At 39.8% G+C, this 15948-nt stretch overlaps 1 protein-coding gene across 1 annotated transcript; it reads right to left on the reverse strand.

Moving 5' to 3' along the window:
- Window positions 1–912: 912 nt before the first annotated feature.
- On the reverse strand, window positions 913–15121 carry tmem115 (transmembrane protein 115). The gene is made up of 3 exons (XM_042491431.2): window positions 13676–15121; window positions 11485–11849; window positions 913–6792 (listed from the first exon to the last, which is right to left on the reverse strand). Exons 1-3 carry the CDS (start codon window positions 14165–14167, stop codon window positions 6495–6497), a joined length of 1155 nt encoding a protein of 384 aa, XP_042347365.2. The 5' UTR covers window positions 14168–15121; the 3' UTR covers window positions 913–6494.
- Window positions 15122–15948: the final 827 nt, after the last annotated feature.

The raw sequence follows: 15948 nt of genomic DNA on the forward strand, positions 1-15948 counted from the left end.
TTTATCAGTAAATCAGTGTTTTCATTTTTTCCTGTGGAGTTATACGAAAAACAAGTTTTTGTGGCAAATTTGAGGTATGACTCATTTTTTGGGTGAAGTATGCCTTTAAAGAGACTAAAAACAATAGAGACACAGCACCTTTATGTAAAAGGACTCTGTTAAGTTAAGTAAGTACTTGCTCATTTAGAGGCTTTCGATGATTTCATATGATCTTCCTCAGCAGATGGAGTTTGCCCTGTTGTCACTGAATTGCAGATGTTCAACTTTTCTTGACCTTCAAATTAATTCTTGACCTTGAAAGTAGTCATTGACCAAACAAGCTCACCACAAGGTAATTAAGTATTGTTATGAATTATCATTACATTATTGAAAAGAACCAGTAGTTCAAAAATTCAGTTTAATTTAGGTTTAATGTGAATTTGTTTTCTTTAAGACAATTAACAACACTCATGCCACTATCTGTTCATTGCAAAAGTAATTTGTTGGTTTATGGCCACTGTGTATTTCTCATCATAATTTATCACTATTGTCTGTCTCTGTCACTGGATCAGACAGAACACAACTTAAAGCCTGGCATATTGGTATGTTACTGCATTTATAGTCAGAGTAGTGATAGGTTATTTTATATATTTTTTTTACATTAAAATGAACTTTGACTCCAGTACTCTTTCCAGCCCCTGTAATTATTTGGTGTCATTCCATAATACTACAGCAGTCTCCAGTGCAACATATTGTATGCCATATAGTTTAAGAGCATATGGTTAAAAGGGCACTCTCTATAGAGACTAATTCATTGTGTAATACCTGTCCTAATTCAAAATACCAGGGAAATGTGTTTAAATCTATCCACTTAACAGAAGCGGCAAGACAGCAATTATCACAACAGCAATGCAGCAAAGACTGAAAGACTCGTTTTAATTTCATACAATCGTATTTTATTTCATACAGAGATAAAGAAATATATCTGAAAACTAAAACAGAAAAGTCTGTGCAACAGCCACAGTGCAGAGAGAGAGAGAGAGACTGCCATTAGTATGAACAAGATCTGTTGGTGCAGAAGTAGGGACAGAAAATGAAAGTAGGGAAAACTATTTAAAGAAAAGGAAAACATTGCCATGAAAGACCACCTTTGCCAACAGGATATAAAAAAAAAAAACAACAAAAAACAGCTTCAGTTTAGAGCAGGAAAACCACTTTCATCCACAAAGCCTGGAGACAGGTGTTAACCCAAAGTCACCTTTTTTTTTTTTTTTACCAAACATTTAGATTTTCAGGTATTTCATTCCTGCCTGTCAAGTCAAGCAACTAGAATACACAAATAAACCGTACAACTCATGATCAAACTGTATCCAAATGAGTACTGATTTGAAGTCATGCTGTTGAAGTCATGTTACCAATTTTAACTTGATGAAGCACTCCAATAATTCCTGGTAATCGATCTGTATCTGCAAATGAAGACTGGCAAATGAACAACTTTAAAAAATTGACTTTTAAATGATCAAAGACTTAATTTAGCTGGTTAAATTAGAATTCTGGATTACATAAAATTTGGCAGGAGAATCAATCGACCACTTTGACATGAAACTAACCAGGGAAAATCTAATTATGGGTAAAACTGAGACAGTGGCTTAAGAAAAAAATGCTCTTTTTTTTAAATGAATGAGATTATCTTCTGCTAAAAGTTCACATGGAAAAAAAAATCCGCTCTTGTTTTTCTGAATTAACAAGATCATTATCTCCTAGGAAAGTCAACGAGATTACAATCTTAATTCAGAAAAACAAGAATTTATGAGGATATTATCTCATCAACTAAAAAACAAGAACAGAGTTTCTTTGAAAACTTTTCAAAGAAATCTAAAATAATATATGAGAATATATGAGATCATCTCATTCATTTTTGTTTCCCCTTTGAAATCCTTTCTTAGAACTGTGAGATAAAATATTGTTAAATTGGAGAAAAAGAGCAGATTTTTTTTTTTTTTACCCATGAAAACATTTTCCAAAATTCAGAAAAAAGATTTTTTGTTTAAGAGCATGCAGTGTGCTTCTGTATAATATATATCCGTATATATATGACAAGATACTGGCATACAGAACAAAACACTTCAGCATTGCAATTCTAGCAATGAAGTGCTTGTTCATTGACCTCAAGAGTTTGGCCACTGACGAACCCAGTGACAGCACTCATTATCCTCGCCTGTGGCTCTCCTAGTTTGTCAACACCAGCTGTACATTGGCATTATTCAAACAGACATTACATAATTGCATTGCTTTCTTCTCTTTGAGGATGTGTACAGCCAAACAAATGTAGATGCAGTAAAAAAACAAAAGGAAACAGGGATGGAGAGTGGAGGTTTTGGCTGATAGTAAGAGTGGCCAGGCCTCAATCTGAAACCTCAGACTGCCAACTACGACATTGCTACACCTTCTCACAGATGAAATTACACAACGCCACCAGACTATACAACTTCACAGATATCCTGGGACATCCGTGACTGAACGCTAAAAAAAGATGCCATGCTGTCTCCAGAGCAACATGCAGATAAAGTCGGAATGAGAATGACACCATTAAAACTGTGGCTGCGTTGTTATCATCTGTGATTAGCGTACTGGTTTGCTTAGATGCTTTCCCCTCATTGCGACTGTGAATAACTCTGATGGCAGAATGATGAGATTTCAGATATTTGGCTCAACTTTTCAGCATAGTATAGCTGGATTTGACTTAGCTCATCCGACAGACACAGCCTCTCATTCCTGTCCAGTCAGCAATGTAAATACCACCGTTCATTTATCTTTAGCTATATTATATTTTCATCCAACGTAAACATTGCCAAAATAAGAGCACAGTGAAATGAGCAGAAGGAACGAGAAGACACACAGGACAGAACACACACAGAATTTCATCACTCTAATATGGCTTATCACTTCCCATACATAACACCTTCCCATCAGGTGAAAAACAGCGGTTTCTCATTGTTTGGACTCAAGAGTCCAAACTCAAACTCTGTATATTTAACCAGGATCTGCTATACTTCATAATATGGGACATACTGTCAGTTTAAAACATGAGCATGGTTTGAAAATCTAGAGGGACAAGATAACAGAAATTGTTTGTTTGAATGTGACCTTTTTATTCCAATTTATCAGGCAGGCTAAAGTATTTCCAGGAGCATATTTTCAAAACTGGTGACATTATAACTTATGCCACAGCTTTATAGATCAGGCCATACGGCACCATTTGTCAAAAAGCAAGTCTTGTGATGTTCTTCCTCAAAACTGCACTATCAAATGTGTCAGCCAAGTTCAACTCCGGACTCTGAGCCTGAATCTGTGGGCTGAAGGTTTACAGAGTCTCTCAGAGAAAACTGCAAGCTGATCAGGAATCAGACTTACATAACTGCACTTTCCTCTTTCTTTCCATTCAACAAAGTCCACCATTTCCAGCTTCTATGAACAAAACTTTTGTGTAGCATTTCTGGGGTATAAAATCAAAGTTGTAGATGAAGTGTAGACATCCTTTGCTGGGTGCTCAGATTTGGGCATATCCAATTCCAAAAATAACACTGAAAAGTCACATGCCACTACCTCTGGGTGAATGGTGGATACAAGAGGAGGAGATTTCTTCTACTGGTTAGCGATAGAGAGCAATAGATGGCGTAACAGCACAGTCGCCAGAAGACAATGTTGCACTGGACATTTTTTTGCAAACCATTACATCTGTACATTTTATACTTATAATTTAACGTTTCCAATGTGACATAGTTCAGATTACATGTTAATGAGCTGACTTTGTCATCGGGGGGGATGGTGGATGGCGTGACTCCGAGGTGGACAGCTGCCAAGCTGCTGCCTAATGTTTGAGACCAGCAAACAACAAAAATGTTTTTTTAATCAAGACATTGGCAGCATTTCCAGCCAGGATTGTACCACCGAAACCAGGTATCTTAGGCACAACATGATATTTTCCCAAACATAACCCAGTGGTTTTGTGTCTTAACATAACCACACACTAACTGCAGCTTTGTTGAAATGTAAAGTCAACATATCCACAACATCATAACACACAAATGTTATTTATCAGTGGTTTGCAGAAATATGCAATCACAACATTTATTTTGGCGATTGGGTTGGTCATAAATAACCCTCCATCTCTCCTGTTTCATTTGATTAGATTTTAATTTGATGTATGCTAACTCAGCCAGTGACAAATAAAATGATCAGTGAGGCCACTGCGAGATTACCCTTTACAAAACAAATGTCAGATGATTAAATGTGAGAAACAAAACTACTTCATGTTTGAATTAAACACGAACACATATGCAAAGTGTCTGAAAGAACCTGCTGAAGTAATCTGTAACATCAAAACCTAACAGCAGCAGTCATTAATGAGCAAAACTTTACTGTGATTTATTCAAAGTGAGCGACGTGTTTCGCATGCATTGCTCGCTCTGAATAAATCACAGAAAAGTCATTCAGTGTGCGGTGGTCTACTTTGTTTTTCAGCAGCAATCATCAATCAGCTTTTTAAGTTTCCCAGATGATTTGGGAAACTGAAGTGTAGGCTCGCTACAAATACACAGGTGAGATTCCTTAAAAGCCCCTTGGGGGTTTTTCAAAACCTCAGATGCTTTTCTCTTTTAATTGTTAAACTTTTGCTGCTTTATTTTTGGGCAAACAAACCTTAAACCTAAACTGTGAGACCACAAACAACGTGCAACTGAATGTATTTGGCATGTTGTCCCAGGAAGACTCGCAGATTGAAGAGACCTCTGAGGGAGGAGGTGAACATGTTTTGTACTTCATGCTCCTTGTTTAATATGCGCAGCAGCACAAATGCATGGTTCACCTTCTTCACCATTTGGAAATTCTCTTTTAATTTGGAAACATTTTCAACCTTGTGATCAGTTTGTCATCACTGTGATTGCAACATCTGAAATAATTTATTGGATGCAACTGACGTTAATCAGCAAGGACAGCTGGGAAATGAGGGATTCAGTGATTTGATCGTGACCATAATGGACTGCGACATCTACAGTGATGGCTGTCTACAAAATGAATGAATCACTGACCTTTTGGTCTGCATCGAATTTATGAAGCATTTTATATGAAACAATTTAGCTGCCCGTCAACCTCCCTAGAAATGTTTTCACCATTGGCCCTGCGTGGCATTGTGAGTTTAGAAATAAAAGATGTTACAAGAGCAAAGGATGTGAATGAAAAACCCTGGCCGGGCCGATTACTGATCAGTGCAGTCGTCCTTTAACTGTGGAGTCATTTATTCTTATGAGTCTGGAACACAAAACAATCAGAGCAGAGTTTGACACACAGCATGGATACTAACTCTGAATATGCAAGCTTTAAAATACCTGCACAGTCTGTGCATAACCATCACACCTCTGTCTGTTCTCCTGCACTTGGTTGCATTTGTTACAATGCCATATGTGTGACCACTTCTCTGCATCCCAACCTAAAACCTAAAAAATAAAAACCCATAACTCATAAAACCAGAATCATAATCACCATTAACTTGACTTTTTAGTGCACAGAAAAAAAAGGTGTTTGATTTTGTTTAGTCATGAACAGACCCAGAAAAAGAAGAAAAGTGAACAACAGTATTGTTCTCCATTGAACGACAAATTGGGGATTTTTAAAAAAATGGGTACGCGGTCCATTTCTCTGCCTGTTGTTCCAGAAAGACACCAGGTGGCAAATGAACCTGGTCCGGAATTTTTTTTTCCACCTGGCACCTCTTCAGATCTTGTAGTTTTGTATCATAGTTCATCAGCAGGACAAACCTGCAGCAGCTTCTTTCCTCCGGTTCTGCACCTCTGAGGACTTGCTTTTCATACCTCCTCCGTTACGCACTGGCATATCTAGAACCAGTGAACCAAAAGCTAAAGTCACTTGTAACCATTTTTTAGCGCTTCTCAAACCGCTGCGCGCAGGCGGCCTTTCTTCAGGAATTCTGCACGAGTCTCTGTCACTGACAACTTTCTCGTGGCAGGCGATCTGAGAACAACTACGGCTGCTCCAAAAAGACTTAAAAAAGAATATTGTACACCCATTTTGTTATTTATTCAGAAAGCAAGAGAAAGAGACACATGAAGCAGTGGACCGAGCTCTGTGAGTTGGGGTCAAGTCCGCAAAAGACAGAATTTCTAGTCTGCAATTTCGGTCGTATGCAGGAAGGAAGAGAAGAATTAAGTGTCCAGTTTGCCCAACTACACTGAGCATTTACAACCAACATGTCTGAACTGAAAGCACTGTACAGTTAACACCCCAACTGGGCCTCATGATGACATTGACAGTGTGTTTGTGAGTGCACGGTCGTGTGTATGAACAGGTGTTGTGTGTATTGGCGTGTGTGATATCGAGTGTATACCTACTCACTGTCACTGAACATATTCGTATACTAGTCAGGGACGCTGAATACACTAGTATACCTGCCAGTGACACCGAACAGAGCGTGCAAATCTTTACACGTGTTCTATTTGTTACGATCTAGAGGGTGCGTCCTCAAAGCTGATAATGCTGGACTCTGGGTGTTGCGCACCGCCTGTTGATGGCCCTCCGCCACTCTGTGATGATGATGTGGAGGAGAGGGAGCCGCCGACGGGTCCCCCTGCTGGTCTCGGCGTGGAGGTGGAGGGGTCGCGCCCACCTGGGAGGAGCGGCTGTGTATCGGTTCTGACCTCATCCTCTTCGTCGTCTTCCTCGTCGTCCATGCTGGGCCATGCAGACTGGTCCTCCACGCGCTTTAGACGCTCGTTGAGAGCCTTCAGGGCCAGTTGTCTGGAGGGAAAGAGAGATATTCTTCATTAATCCCAGATTAATGAACAAGCAAGGCCTGTTTGTGATTGTTTTAGTGCTGCCATTTTTATGTAATCTAATGCCTTCAAAGCATCACTGTGTAGGGATGGGGATCGAAACACGGTTCTATTGAGGATCTGGTTCCGCATTTTTCAGAACTTGAAAATCAATAGTTCGGGCTTATCAATACTGCTATCGAGTCCTGTAGGTCCTGTAATGTCATAGTACATTTCCTGTTGAGTTATTAAATCCAATCACTGGTCCTGGTTTGATCGTACATCAAATTAAACCGAAACGCAGTACCTTCCATCGTCTTTGGGTTAAAAAATTTCCCTCAAATCAGTCAGCTGTTGCTGCACAGCCGGCATAGTCTTCATCATCATCCACTCAAAGCAGCAGAGGTGAGCACACCCAAACTTTGTAGCAAGTCCTGAGTTGAAATTGGCAGAATAAGATCTAGTTAGCTAAATAAACTGCATAATGTTTAACTGTGGCGTGTTCAAGGTCAGCTCAGTAAAATAAGGCAAAGGTAAATAAAAACATCATCATGATGTGTTCAAATGTAACATAAAAAAGAAACTTTAGTTTTTGGCGAGAAACTTGTATCATGCAGTTGTTTGTGTGAGAAATTTGTTTTTCCAGCACCATAAAATGGATATTAAGAGATGAAATTACAACCTGTTTAATGCCCCATCATGAGCTCTAATCATCTTATAATACATAATTAAAACTTCTGATGGCAAGATTTTTCAAAGTAAATATCTAAATTGAAATACAATAATTTATTTCCTCATCACTGAAAACATAACTGAAAACGACAGTAAAACCAGATCTGTTAAAAACATATTTTTGCCTTGTCTTTCCACCAAATAATAGAAAAGTATCGATAACAGTATAGATAAGGACTTGGATCTGGTCTCGATAATGGTATAAATATCAATAAAAATTGCTTAAATAACAGTATGAAACAAGTGCTGTAAAAGGGATCCATATAGAACAAAACACAAGAGAACTTTGCTGTCAAGACAAGTGCAGCAAACAATCCTTCACCTGTTTCTGTTCAACAAACATAAAGTCCCTACACATGCAGAGCACGAGGTAAACAAAGTGCAGCACTATTGGAGCAGTTTGGGGGTCTTGGCTAAAGTGACAGTCCACACACACATTTTCCCTCTCACCTGAAGTGCCACTTCCAGATTGTTTTGATGTGAGCTGTCAAGTGTTGGAGATACGGGCCATAGATATATCTATTTTTTAAAAAATATATATATAATGGAAGTAGATAGAGCTTGTGGTGCATCCACTGCTAGCTCATCTAGCAACATGGAGCTAGCTCAGTCAAGGAGGATGCCATTAATGTTTCTCAGGCTGTCACAAAAATGAGCCTCTCATCCAAGAGTAGATGCACGCTTCCTTCCTTCCTCCACGGTGATATGGTTGGATGTATGATATATGGATATGTAACTGCTCACAACAAGGTCTGTGGATTATCTTGAGCAATCAGGTCATGATTTCTGGAAAGAGACATCGCTGTTGAGTTTTTTTTTAAATGTACTTTTTGCTTCCTTGAGCAAAAAAACAACTCACACCAAATCAATCCACATTTATTAAGGGCACTTGGATTATATGTATTTTTGATTTTGGGATGGACTGTTCCTTTAAGGTCACCTGGCCCTGATGACAAGCACAATAGATAGCACTAGAATAGCTGTGAAACCAGTTGAAAGATAGCAGAGAAATTCCTGATTTTAATGTTGATGTTCTGTTTCTTATCTCTCAATCAGAAAAACAAGTAAAACATTTATTTTCCTCCAAACAATCTTATTTACATCTGTGGCATCATAGTCGCTGACGATGAAAATGTTTAACGAAAGTCTAATCTAATCACTGAGGTAAGGATGCTGCAGCCCCCCTTCTCTCTCTCTCACACACACACACACACACACACACACACACACACACACACACACACACACACACACACACACACACACACACAATACTTATTGCCTGCCTTGTTAAGTGTTCCACACAATTAGAACAAATTGTTAAATGTGGGAACGCACAATAATATCATACTAATTAGCTGGTAGTAAAAGTAGTAAAAAACTACCAAAGGAAATAACACACTTTTTGCTGATAGGGTCCTGTAATCGGCGAGCAGAGGAAGAATAGGCAATTTATCAAATGGCTTGTGTCATTTTTGGAATGAAAGCCTTCCATTGTTGATTAAATCTCTCCACTTATCCTGGAGAAGTACCAATTACTTTTTAAATCAGCACCATAAGGTTAATTTCCTATTTAGCAGATGGCCAAGCTCTGAATCACCAGCTAATCACAATCAAACATTTACAGAGGCCTCAGCTTCATTCATGTGGCAGCCATATTTAAAGTGTGTCACACAGGAGGAAGGAAACATTAACCCGGAGGAGAAGTGGTAATGCAGGCTAATGAGGCTCGACCAGTTTCAGGCTCAAAATGCAGCAATTCGTGTTTGATGTCACAACATTTATTAACTGGGAAGTTGCTGAACATATGCAGCTGTGTGTGAGTGTTCAACAAATCTAACCTGGATAAGCTGGAAAATATTTTAATGTTCTTTAAACGGCTCCAATTATATCTTTTTAAAGATTTTTTTTTTGCTTTACTCAGTCAGGCAGGAACACAGAACATGTTTAACATGCATCTTAGGTGATCCAATCACCAGTGCAAACACTCGGAAACAACCAGAGAGACGCATTGTGATCTGATGCATTTGAGCGCTTATCTTTTGTAGTTTTAACGCTAATACGTCCTGATATGTCTCCGACAAGGACTACGTCACCAGTGCAGGATATGGTGGTTGTTTTGGTGATTACACTGCAACGCTCTATAACTTGCCCATCTAATGAGGAGTTGGACAAAGTGCTGTGTGACAGTCCATCATTGTCCTATGGAAGGACACGTGTTGAATTCTGCTGACAGCATATCTCCAGCTGTACAGACACAACGGCTGACATGATTAGTGAGTATGCTAATGAGAGGGTGGATGTAATAATGGTGGACATTACCCGAGGCAAATAAAATGCCAGGTTGGGCTAGTACATCTCACAAATACCTTTTTCGAGAGCTGAAGATGGAAGCTGCAAAGGAGTAAACCACCTCACTTCCTTATCATTTCTGTTCAGAGTTGCATATGCGTAGAGCCAATCAGGCACTCAGCAGAAAGTGACGGTGGGTTAAGGGACAAAGTTTATGAGCCAAAGTGTAAGAGAGCATTTCAATTATCCTGTAAACAGGAGTTAGGAGTGCAGTGTTAGAAGATGCCTGACAAGTGTGGAACAAATCCATCTCTGGGGAGAAGGAGGGAGGATTATCACTTCATTTCAATATGCAAAGATGTTTGTTTTTTGCATTTATGACACACTGTCCTTGTTCTGAATTCATTTACTTCAATAAAGATTAGACATGACAATTAACCTTTATTCATTTTTAATCATCACTGAGAAATGAAACAATTTGTGCAGGGGCATGTAAAAATAGCCTATGAGTAAGTATATTTCTGATCCACTTGCCCTTACCTCCCCCCCAAAAAAACATTAATGTTGAACTCTGGTGGTCAGAGTTCGTCAGCTGGAAATGCATAATAGACACAGACGTGCAAAGCGATGTGTCACGGAGGTCTACTTGCATTCAGATCACCAAAACAAATTTTAATACCAGGTGTAAAAGAGCTCAGAGAGACAGATATGACATGTGACAAAAGTCCTCCAGCCTGGAGCCAAACCGAGGACGTTATGTGATACATAACTGGTGGTTATGTGATACATAACTTAACAATTCGGCTACTGGGGCTCCACAAACTATTTCTTCCCACTGAGATATTAAAATGTATAAAATTACCCCTGAACAATTATGAAAGCACATGTGTGGGTGTGTGTGTGAGAGAGACAGCAATGAAATCTGTATGTAACTGAATCTGTATGACAGCTTGGAAGTGTGTTGGCCAGACAACAGAACAGGAGAAAAAACAAACCTGACAGCTTGAAAGTGTTAGCGAGTGAGTGTGTGCCGCAGAGCTAAGACATGACGATCATGTATGCACTGTTTGAGGACGACGGCTGAGAAGGAGCACAGAGGCTCAGCAAACCTTCCCTGAGTAAATAAAACTAAAAACAGCACTGTTTGTGTTCCTCATCTCCAGCTGGAGTCATTTTATGTGTGTGTCATGTATATTTTATTCTATATGTTGCTAAAGACAATGGTTTTATATAATTTAACAATATGTTGGTGCTGAAAACTATGTGATATCACAGAAATCCTCAGAAACAGTCAGCGACTAAATGGACCTAAACAACGTTTTGTGGTAACGCTCAATAAATAAACTGAGCTATTACTTTTTACTAAAACTGTAAATATTCTGTATTACAAACTCAGCACATGGAGTGAGCAATGAATTTACAAATTACACTGAACCGTCAAATTAAATTAAATTAAAAAAAATAAATGTTAGGGGTCGCAAAGGAAACTCAAACACACTACACTCAAATTAGCCAGTCAAGTATCACACATTTATTAACTATAATTATAATAATTTAATAAATTTAATAATAAATATATCAGATCGACCTTTGCAGGAGATCACTTTAAAAGCATGCAAGTGTAATTTTTTACCTCTTTGTTGCTCTGACTCACCTCCTCCTCTCTGCATCTTGTGGGTCTGTCCCTGGCAGGCTGATAGTAATGGAGGAGGGTGCCCCCACGTCGTATCTCTTCACCATTTTTCTGCACACCTTCATCTTCACCAGGGCAGCATGGACCAGCCCCGCCAGCAGCCCCACGGCCGGCTGAAGCGCCTCAGGGAAGAAGCTAGCGAAGGCAAAGTGGTCCGACATGTCCCCGCGGCCCCGGCTGTGCCTCTGGTAGAAGCGCAAGTAGACCCAGCCGGACAGGGCGCCATAGCTGTAAGCCGCCAGGGGGGCAGTACTGTCGAGCAGCCCGGACAGACGCAATAAGGCCAGGAGGAGGAGGACCAAAGCCGGGGCTGCTTTGAGTCTCACCTGAATTAGGAGGGCAAGACAGATTTTAGTTCCTGTGAGCAAAAATAATCAGGCAAAATGACAGCTTTCGTTTTGGTCTATAGACCACCACGGCTGCCAGTTCCCACAATTAACTCAAGTCAGTGAGATTCAGAAACTGGAACACTGAACAATAGCTGGTTACATGCCAGGGTGGCAGGCGGGAGCCACAGTCAAAATATAACAGTGTTTTGATGGAGTACATTTTCTGAACTGTTCAGTTGAAATGAGGGAGATTAGAGTAACTCAGCTTTATACAAACTCATTACAAACACAAAAAAACACACACATTAGGAATGTGTAGCTAATGTTTGATTCAGAAAAAAAGAACTAAAGCTTTATCTGGACACTCAGTGTTAACTGCTCTGCAAAAGAGCATTTGATTTAATCCTAAAAATGTAAATTTACATATCAACTGTAGTCCAAATTTTAAAGAGAATCATATCCCAAAACCAGAGAACACAAACTAAGCAAACAACCTATAAACCACTGGCCTACATGGCTTTAAAACAACAGCACGATCATCATTGTATTTAATAATGATTTGACTGACTGATATGTGTGTGCTCATAAAACGTTTAAAAGGCATTGCCCCAACACACTGCCATTAAAACAAAATAAATATATTAAGGAAATGCTTTAAAATAAAACAATAAATGCTCCTCCTCCAGCATAAAAGTCATCCCACTGAAAAGGCACACTGTGCACAATAGTAGTTTTCTATACAAAAGTCCTGAAATAGATAGAAATCAGTTTGATGTCTTTCTTAAAGCTTTGGTGTGTAATATTTTTTATGCAAAAATACATCCTGTTAGGTGTTTTTAACCAGAGTGTAAGTCAGGGGCTGGAATACACATAACTGGATGCTTTCATGCAAAAACACATACTACAGCCTTTGAAGGTGACTGCAGGCACCACCCCTGAACATCAAACAAAAAGCAAACATGATGAGTGTCACCACATGTGGATTTACAGCACTGATATAGTGCTGCATTGTAAGGTGTTTTGGGTATTTTGTGAAATCCTTGGATATACTGCCATCAAGCACAAATAAACCAGCTTTTCTCCAACCCCAAAACATGTAAATATGTTGGTGGTAAGTGTGTAAGAGTGCCATACTAAAAATTATCATAATTTTTTAAATTATTTTTTTAAAATCATTGTAAATTTTAATTTTAATTTTTATTTATTACTTATTTATTGATCATTTTCAGGTAATCTACTTGTACTTTTTACTCATTTCTTACAAAATTTTGAGTAATTTCCTCCTAAGTTGCTCATTGTCTTCTTCTCATGTTTTTGAAAGAAATAAAGCCAATTTGCCCTGGTTTTAAAGCATTAATCTCTAAATTAAAAGCCACACTTTAAACCCAGTACATCCTTTATAGCTAAATGCAGACAGTATGCAGTCAGTGCTTCTAAAACTGACACAGTTGCCTAAATTGTGTTAAAATTGTGTTAAAAGTAGCACGTGAATCAAGTCTATGATCTTACATGTTGCCCTCACGTCTTCTCATCTTGACTCTGTGTACATCCAATGTGACATCCTATGTTAATTCAGTATTTTGCCAAAATGGTTGGGGACATTGTTCATTTGTAATGGCCATGATCGGAAACACAGAATTGTTTAAGTGTACACCTCAAGGACTAGTGGTAATGTTTCCAGTGCTGTTTACATTCTCAGTTTAACATTTCTGTCCCACACATCACTGGTCTGGTGTTATTTACAGGTACCACATACGACCATAATTCTCGCCAATAAGTGTCAATCCAGAGCAGAAATTACTTTTAATAGTTGTTAGCCTCACCTGTGGCACTCTGAGCACTGTAGTGTCCCCCATGGTCTGCTTCAACGCCACCAGGACACCTCCCAGGAACCCGGCTGCTCCATGGGCACGGACATCGAACAGGTAGTCCAGGTCAAAGGTGGCAACATAGGTGAGGAGGTAGGAGAGGCCTACCAGGAGGCCTGCAGAGACATTAACCACTGCGAAAAAGATCAGGAGCTCCAGGGCGCCCCACAGAGGCTCCAACAGGCGCCCACAGGCCATGACTGTCCCTACATTGGCTGCCACACCCCAGACGTGCTGCTCCACCACCCCATGGGTAACCAGTGTCCACACCCAAAAGTTGGGCGGAAAGAGGTAGCCTGGAGTCACCCCCAGTGCGTATGGAGTGTCAACAGCCCATGACAACAGATAGAGGAGAACCACCACAGCACTTATACTTTTTACCACCACACTGGTGCTGGCAAGGGCAGCCAGGAAGTGCTGTCGGGCCACCGGCAGGTAACGATTCATTGTGGTCTGTGTTGGAGAGGATCCTTCTTGAGCAAATCAGCTCAAGAGAGCGAAACAGCAGATCAGGTGCTTCTGGTGCAGCAGATGTTGGATCCCCGTGTAAGATTAACAATGCCGAGGAGAACAGGTGACACCTGTAAGTCCTGACAGCATCAAAATCCACACCTCTCTGTCAGCCTTCATCCGGGATACTGTCTTTCGACTGGTTGCAGATAGCTTTGGTAATCAACTCATGAAATTCTGTTCCTTCTGTGCAAACAAATAAACTTTGGGCAGCAGCAGATAAGCTTGAAGATGTGATAACCTTAGCTAGGGGACCTTTTGATCGAGCTGCCTGGCTGGCGACCTTCAGTCGGCGAGAACAGGCGTAGAACAAGGTTACAAATCGCCACCAGCTAACAGGCAAGTGGTAGCACCCAAATATGTAAATCCTAACTGAAACAAATACATCTAAGTGCCAACTTCTTCAGAGGATCTGGCTTAGTTAGCTTGTAAACACAGGTGAGCTAATGTTAGCTAACTGTCAAACACACAGCGTCTTGAGTTATGCTTATTAATATCCGCCACGGAGGAGCGGGAAAGGTTACGTCTTTGTTTGATAGTAGGATAGAGCAGCCGGCGGCAGTTAAACCTGGTCGACAAAACCAGCCCACGGAGCTCCTGTCCCGGCCCCCTGCGCTCTCTCGGCCCGGTGTCTACCGGGGTAGCCCGAGGATTCCCCGAAGCTAGCAACAGGCCTTCAAAACAATGTGAGAGACGTCCCTGAACCAGCCTCTCTTCGCGTGTAGTTCACAGGTTTTTCATTCTACCTTCGCTTCTTGCGTTTATTTTATTGTTCTTCCGTCTTTCGAGAGTAAGTCGCCGGAGAAAATTGTTTTATCAAGGCAGGCACTCCTCCTCCCAGTTACACCACAACTGACCTGCGCTGTCTGCCATCGTCATCAGCAATCGGTGAAAAAACGTCAAGTCACGTAGCGTCTAACACAAAGGCATTCTGGGAAACCGAGTTCTCATCAAATGTAACATCTGAGTATATCAAAACCCCAGCCCTCCACATTCACAGCCAGTAGTTGAGAAATTATTCATATCCTTTAAAAGTGATAATTCCACACTGTAAAAATACTCTGTTAGACTACTTAAATAAAAGTATGTAATTAGGCCTACAATGAGATAAAATATAACAAATTTAAGTATTAACAATTAAAGTTGCTCAGTGCAGAAAAAAAGATACAGTTAATAAATCAAATAATTAAAAAAGAAAGGAAAAGCAGAAAATCCTCACATTTAGAGGCCAGAATCACAAAATGTTTCAAATGTCAGTCAATCCACCAATCACTTTAGCTGCAGTAGTAGCCAAAAATAACAGGACAAGTGAAATCTGATGCAATAATAATCTGCTACAATACATCCAAATCACTAATTTGACACAAACTTCCGGGAGTTATTGCGTTCATCGTTTGGGTTAATTGTACAGTTTATCAGTTGTTCTGTACTGTGCTGTTGACGCATTGAATGAAATTTTTATGTCACTTAGTCAGGGCTCTTAAGTTTACCCACTGATAGAAAAGGGGTCCCTTAAGAAAAAAAGTTGGCAAACACTAAAATGACCTTGTGCTACACTGTGGTAGTAGCACCTATCTCTCTTGTGGAAATACTGTATTATTTCTATGGGATATTAGCTCACACGTTTCCTTTAATTTTGTTATGATATTATCAATAAGATATTTAGTTGCCTGTAGTAATATTATGTTCACTTAAAATGGGTCAATTCACATTTAATC

The sequence above is a fragment of the Plectropomus leopardus genome, chromosome 9 (genome assembly GCF_026936395.1).
Source record: "Plectropomus leopardus strain MGB_pleo_1.0 chromosome 9, ASM2693639v1, whole genome shotgun sequence".
NCBI classification, from domain to species: domain Eukaryota; kingdom Metazoa; phylum Chordata; class Actinopteri; order Perciformes; family Serranidae; genus Plectropomus; species Plectropomus leopardus.